The sequence below is a fragment of the Tenrec ecaudatus genome, chromosome 10 (assembly GCF_050624435.1).
Source record: "Tenrec ecaudatus isolate mTenEca1 chromosome 10, mTenEca1.hap1, whole genome shotgun sequence".
NCBI lineage: Eukaryota > Metazoa > Chordata > Mammalia > Afrosoricida > Tenrecidae > Tenrec > Tenrec ecaudatus.
Genome location: NC_134539.1, coordinates 108577846 through 108585158, shown reverse-complemented (window position 1 = coordinate 108585158; position 7313 = coordinate 108577846). Strand labels below are relative to the sequence as shown.

Below are 7313 nucleotides of genomic sequence, written 5' to 3'. Positions count from 1 at the left end.
CTGCAGTCAATGCTCAAGGATGGTCTGGTTCAGAGGACTAATTGATTAAGTATTCATTGAAACAATAAATGATGTGCTAGGTAGAAATTCCTTTTAGGATAAGCACTTAACACAAATCTTCAGGAATAAGAAGACAGGGAGAAAAAAGTGACTATGGAAATTTTTTCTTTGTTTTTGTTTCCCAAAAATGGCAAGAGAAGAAGGCCTATACCATCCCTCATGTGAGGGTTCGCTTCCCCACAACCACTCGCCACAGCGCACCCTGAACATCAGGGTTTCTGAGGCTGTAGATGAGTGGGTTCAGCATGGGGTTGATGACCGTGTTGAAAACACCCACCCCTTTATCCTTATCTGAAGCCTCCTCTGAACCCAGGCGCATGTAGTTGAAGATCCCTGTCCCATAGAAGAGGCAAACGACAGTGAGGTGGGAGCCACATGTGGAGAAAGCCTTTTTCCTCCCCTCCACTGAACGGATCCGAAGAACTGCAGCTGCCACGTGGATGTAGGAGATGATGATGAGAACCACAGGGGAACCTGCCATAATGAAACCTACACCAAAGAGCAGCAGCTCGTTGACTTGGGTGCTGGAGCAAGAGAGCTGGAAGAGCTGTGGGAGGTCACAGTAGAAGTGATTGACCTCATTGGGGCCGCAGAAGGTGAGAGTAGATAGAGCAATAGTGTGGGTCAGTGCGTTGCTGAAGGCACAAGCCCAGGATGCAGCTACCAATGTCCTCTGGACTTCCTTGCTCATGCGGGTGCTGTATGTGAGGGGCCAGCAGATGGCCAGGAAGCGGTCATAGGCCATGGCAGTCAACAGGAAGCAGTCCATCCCAGCCAAAAGGTGGAAGAAGAAGAGCTGTGAGAGGCAAGCTTCATAGGGAATTGTACGCCTGTGGGACAGGAGACGACCCAACATTGGAGGAACAGTGACCGTGATGCACCCAACATCCAGCACCGACAGGTTCCCCAGGAAGAAGTACATGGGGGTGTGGAGTTTGGGCTCCATCAAGATGGCTGCCAGGATGCTGAGGTTGCCCCCCACGGTGACCAAGTAGGCCAAGAGGAAGAAAACAAAGAGCAGTAGCTGCAGGTTTTCGGATTCCACCAGGCCCAGCAGGATGAACTCAGTAAGTGAGGTCCTGTTTGTTCCAGTGTCTGACTCCATGAGCCCCTGCCAGGAGATGTCAGAGAGCAGAGGCATCAGTCTCTCAATGTACTTACTCAGCATAAATAGTTTAAACCCTTTTGAAAGCTTTAAAGTCTTAAAAAAATGCCCATGGTAAGTTCCCTGTTGTCATGTGTTCTGACTTCCTAGGTCACACCTCCTCTGTCCCATTCAATATTGCTTATCTACTGTCAGCTGACATATCTAAAGCCACTTCTCAATTAGAAATTCCTATCAGCAATCCTTGGGAACATAAGAGGAAAATAGTCCACATCTTTGGATATAGCCAGATGGGGAAGGAATTTCTCCATGTCTTCCTTAGGGATCATCTAAATCATGAAACAGATTTTAAATTATGATAATAAGTTTTATTGTCCAAAATTACTAGAAAGATTCTGAAACCATAAATTAGTTTTGAAGATTTCACAAAGTAGTGAAGAGCAAATGAAGGTATGTCTTCTAAGAGAAGATACCAAGGATTGTAAACCCCAGAAGGACCAGCCAAATACATGTCCCTGAAGTGAGGCACCTGCTCTAAACTATACATTCAAATTCTCTCTTCCATCCATTGCTAGTAATCTTGTTCTTAACCCAGGCTTTACACTGGATTTGAAATAGCAAGTTAATTTAAAAATTATTGATTATGTCTATATTATCTGCACCTTCTGAAGTAAGAGTTGCAACCATAGCTTGTGGGTTAGTTTCTGCTGGGTGCAGCTGAATTTCCCCATTTCTCAGCCACGGCTTTTCCATTATGCAGCTCCATTGGTACAAGGGGCTAAGAATTCTGCTGCTAACCAAAGGTTAGTGGTTCAAATCCACCGAGAAATCTTGAAAATTATGCAGCCTCAGAAATCCCCTGGGCAAGGACTACGGTCTGACACGGTTCCTGTGAGTCACAATTCACTTCATGGGAGTGGGTGGCTTTCTGGTGGCCCCGTGGTTAAGGAGTTCAACTGTAAACTGAAAAGCAGGAGGTTGGAATGCATACACTGCTTCATGGGTGAAAGATGTGACAAACTGCTTTCATACGAAATACGGCCTGGGGAACCCTAGGGCACAGTCTAGTCTGTCCTTGAAGGTTGCTGTGAGTGGAAGTTGACTAGCTTGCAGATGGAAACTGGACAGCCTTCCACTGATCACAAGTACCCAGAGGACTAGACTGAACTAAGTCTTTCTGATTTTATGTCAAGCTCCAGATCAAAAGTTATCAATGTACTTCTTTTGGCCATGGAACAAGTGGGGTTGTGGGTTAGACTATTTTTATAATGATCAATGCCATTCCTTTGCACAGAATAGGATAGGAAGCAGTGTTTGATTTGTGAACTTGCAGTCTTGCGGGGAGAAAGGAAAGGGTGATAATGGCCAGGGTTGGGGTGATGAAGTGTCGGGGCAGGAGTGGTGAATGGGGCACCAGAGATAAGAATGCTTTAGAGGTATCACTCATTTATATCAGGAAATTCTACTGAGATAATGTTAAGAGTGGATGATCAAAACATCCTTAAAGAATGCAGGTAAAGGAAAATTAAAAATTATACAATAAAATATATTGTTGTGGGTAAGTGCCATTGAGTCGGTACCGACATACAGCTTTTGAAATATGACAGCTTCCGACATCACAGCAACACACAAGTTCCACAGACAAACTGCCTGTCTGTAAGAGCAATGGTGGACAGTAAGACATGAGTGCTTGTATACTAACATAAAGATGGAAAACACTAATTTAAAAATTCTACATAAACAGAATAACTTCATACAGCCAAATAATTTTTATAAGATGATAAGGAAGAGAAGATGCAAAACCATATGTAAAACTTGATATTAATCCTGAAACACACAGTAAGTGGAAGGAAATATCGAGATATGACTAGTGGTTTTCAAAGAGGGGTAGGAATATAACATTGTTGAGATTTTAAATTTTTCTACCTATTTTATAAGTATCAGTAAACGTTCTTGTCAGGGAATGCTCTAGTCCCTGCTCCTCCATGGTAAGTCCTTACAAATCTCTGAGTCCCTTGTCTTGCAAATTTCAAGAGAGCCTGTCTATGGCAAAATGTTGGGTAGGTTGTTATGTTAAACTGCCCCACTCAGTATCATTTTCTGTCACCCACACTCCAGGGGGAGAAGTGGCTTATACATTGAGCTCCAAATCACAAGGTTAGTTGTTCTAAACCACGAGCTACTCTGGGAGAAAGATTAGACTTTCTGCTCACAGAGAGAGGTCTAGTCTCAGAAACCCTAAGAGGCAGGTCTACTCTGTCCTATAGGGTCACTGCGAGTCAGAAGTAACTCGATGGCAGCGAGTTTTTGTTTTGTTTTGAGCTCTCCTGAAATATCCAGCCAGTGCCTCTCTCTGATACTGTGAGGGGATTTGTGCCTTTTCTTTGGAAATCAATTATGTGCCTCAGTGGTCTTGAATCCCCTTGCAGCCTGAAAATATCAAAGAGGCACCACATGGATCTGTAGCTGTTTAATTCCTGAAGGCACTTCATGTACAGACGCTACCCCATTGCCTGATGCTTTCCGTCCTTCCTGTACAGAACAAGGAGTTAGTCTGTCATTCACATCTCTGCATGCTCTACCATGGTGGGTCTCCACCCTGGTTGTGCATTTGCATTACTGGGAGCTTAAACACCTCCTGACTTCAGAACTCCAACTCCATCCAGAAAAATCACAGTTTCTACGGATGGACCCAGAGAGCATCATTTTTCTTTAAGCAAAAAGGACTCCCTAAGGCAGCAGTTCTCAACCTGAGGGTTGTGACCCCTTTTGGGGTGAAAGACCATTTCACAGGGGTCACAAAGTATATCCTATATATCAGATATTTACATTGAAATTCATAATGGTAGCAAAACTACAGTGATGAAGCAACAAAAATAATGTGATGGTTGGGGGTCACCACCACATGAGACATTGTATGAGAGGGTCGTAGCCTGAGGAAGGTAGGGAACCACTGCTCTAAGGGATTCCAATGGGTCACTTTCCTCTCGGGATTCACTGACTGGGAACTGCTAGTAACCCTCCCTTGGGCACCCTTACATTGGAAGCGTGGATGCAGATCCGTCTAATTTTACCTCACTGATAATGCTGAAGGACACGATCTTTGTAAAAATGACAGTGTCCAAAGTTTCGGAAATTTAAGACAGCTTGCAAATACGTGGTGGGCAGTATGTTCAGTTGCAATAACTGTCCACATAACAGACTAGATTATCCAGAAAGATGATTGGTGGAATCACCTGGGAAGCATGAAAATGAAAATCTTGAGGCCACCATCTTGTACTACAAATTCTGAGTTCATTGGAGTGGGTGGAAGCCAGGCTTTCTTACAGCTTCTCGGGTGGCTTTAATATCCACCCAGGCTCCAGAGCCGCCAATGTGTTTGCACCCAGGACGTCTAGATGAGGTGTGGTGCTTCCCCTCTTCATTGATTTTCTCTTTACAGGATTTAAAACATTCCTCCACAAACTCCTCCAGGTGGCCTTGCAGTCCATGTAGAATCTGACCCGCAGCTTCCAGTAGAGAATATGCACCTGAGTGGACCCTCTCTTAGAGGCAGAGGCTGTATCTGTGTATCCAGTGACCAGCTCTTTAAGGAGGTCTCCATCATGTGTTTGGGACCTAGTGAACACAAAGGCAATAGCCCTAGACATTAGATGGTGCCCTCTCTGATCTCCCTTAATCCAGTGGTCATGTGATTTGGAGGTGTTTGTTGGGTATTGTCCTTAGGACTGATTCTCACTGATGGGTTTGTCAATAGATAAGTGCATGACACATCCACAAAACAATGGATAAGGATTAATGGACTCAAGTCTTTGCATGCTCTTTATTAAAGAAAAGTCCATTGCTACCCCCCTTCCCTCTTGGGTTCATTGTAATGTCAGCAAGGGGCATCTTGCAACACTGTGAGTCTCCACCTGTTTGTGTATACACACTTTCATCCATTTGTTCTCCTCCTCCTCCAACTCCACCTCTCCATACATTTCAAGACTAGTCTCAAATGCTGGCTGTGGAATGAGTTCTTGTTTCAAATTTCCCATCTCCAAATGATCCCTCTCCTCTCTCAAACCTCCCTCACACAGTGTGTGACGAAACTTACTGTGTTTACTTTCCGGGATTCCTTGATCAATAGAGACCATCTTCTCTACTTCATGTAAGTTATTTGGAGACAGACTATGTGTTTGATGAAATTTTTTCTATTATAATACTTATCAAAAACACTGTTATTTGTACATCATTAGTACTCAGTGTGCCTTAGATTAATACATAAGGAGGATTAAATGTTCATAGGCTTTCAGAGAAAGAGAGTATAGATACGTAATTTGGAGTTTTCATAGAAAATGTTTTGTCCTCTTGGAATTTGGGCTATCTTTTTATGGACTCGTGTCACTTAGGGTAGTAGTAGGTCCAAGTTCAGGGAACAAGGTCATTGTAGGAATGAATTATTTTCTTTGTTTTGAAGGTGCCAAGCAATAATGTAGCAATCCTCATACCAACATTTTATTTTATGTTTTAAGGAATAAGCCGTTTAAGGTGGATACTAATTAAAGACAAGGAAGCGATACTCAGGGAGAGTAGAGCAAGAAGATGTTGCCAAATCTCCAGGTGGCTGGAGATGCAGGTACAGTTGGTTTACACATTAGTGGGACTCCGGTCAACCCCTTCATATTCTGCTAATGAGAAGACTCAATGAATCTCAACCTGAACGTTCTAGGCAGTCTGGTGGGCTGAGTAAATCTTGAGCCGAAGCTGAACTTTGTGAAAAAGAAATGACTTGGCTCAAGATGAAGTCTTCGGCAGAGGGGGACTGAAAGGATCCAGGACCTTTTGTAGTCCCAGCTCTTCCTATAAATAAGTTTTCCCTCAGAAGCCTCACTTGCACTACCTATAAAGTCATGTATGAATCAATGTCAACTGAACCCCTTCTCTGATTTGAGAAGAAGGATCCCTGAGTGTACTCACCTGGAATGGGCATAGAAGTCAGTGAGCTTTCTTCAAGAGAGAAAATGAGGAGCAATTCAGACCCTGGTGTCCACACAGAAAGCAAGCAAAGAATTATATGTAAGAAAACCAGAGGGAAATAGACCCTGTGTATCAAAGGACAATCTTCCCTGCTGTGTTATCCCCTGGGGGCATCACAAATTAGGCTTCCCAGGAAACAGGAAGAGAGGCTAAGAAGCAACTCATATCCTAACTCAGTACAACAATGCTGTCTTACACTTTCTGGGAATTAGACTCTCTCCAAGCCCACTGTTCTGTGCTGATAGTCGGAGTAGCTGATGGAAGTTCTTCTTAGTGGTGGGGTCTCTTGTCCACACCTCCAGAGCTATGCAGGGAAGTAGAAGTGCAATGAACACTAGGGTTGTTTCGCTTATGGGGACCATTTTCTTCGTTAGGACATTGAGCAAAGAAAGGCAATTCCCAGACCTCTCTTGGACCTGGTCGCGAGGCACCCCCAAGAGAAAGAAGATATCTTCAAATTCCATTTCATAATGAATCCTCAGGTACCTCCTCCCTTGGGGGCTTGTTAGCACTGGCAACTGGGACAATGTCTTAGGGACCTCATATAGCTTTGGAAGTGGTGGTAGAAGCATTGAATGTTGCTTGAAGGATTCAGGAAAGCTGGCTCTCAATGCAGCTTTCTAGGTCAGATTTTTAGAGATTGAGAGTCTGATAGAGGCCATAGAATCATCTGTGGAACTTGTGGAAAGGTTGAGGAGTGTGCTTCTCTGGCTCCTCCTCCTATCCACAATGACGACCCAGCCCCTCTTCTCTAAAGCGGAACAAGCTCTCCTCTCATCAGGGAAGCCTAGAGCATGAGGAAGTCAGAATGGACAGATCTGGTTCTCTGGTGATTTTACTGAGGACAAGTTCCTGACCCCCTCTAGGTCTCAGTGTCGTGTCCTGGTCTGAGAAAGGAACACATTCTCCACAGATCCTGATTACTGAGATGTTTAAATAAGACAAGATATTGAACTATATCACTACTCACCAATGGATAGCATTCAAAAAAGCATGTCTGAACACAACAATGTGCTAAGCATTTCATCACTGTAAAATCCCTATGGACCTTCCAAATCATTGTCTAGGGTTGATTGTACCAGACCCATCAAATAGATGTTCTGACTCATCCATGCTCAGCCTGTCTTCT

At 43.9% G+C, this 7313-nt stretch overlaps 1 protein-coding gene across 1 annotated transcript; it reads right to left on the bottom strand.

Annotated features, from left to right (window-relative positions):
* Positions 1 to 217: 217 nt before the first annotated feature.
* Positions 218 to 1177, bottom strand: LOC142458170 (olfactory receptor 3A2). The gene has a single exon (XM_075559223.1). It carries the CDS (start codon positions 1163 to 1165, stop codon positions 218 to 220), a length of 948 nt encoding a protein of 315 aa, XP_075415338.1. The 5' UTR covers positions 1166 to 1177.
* Positions 1178 to 7313: the final 6136 nt, after the last annotated feature.

Coding starts and splice junctions, on each gene's coding strand:
- LOC142458170 (XM_075559223.1), bottom strand. CDS start 1,165: ATGGAGTCAGACACTGGAACAAACAGGACCTCACTTACTGAGTTCATC.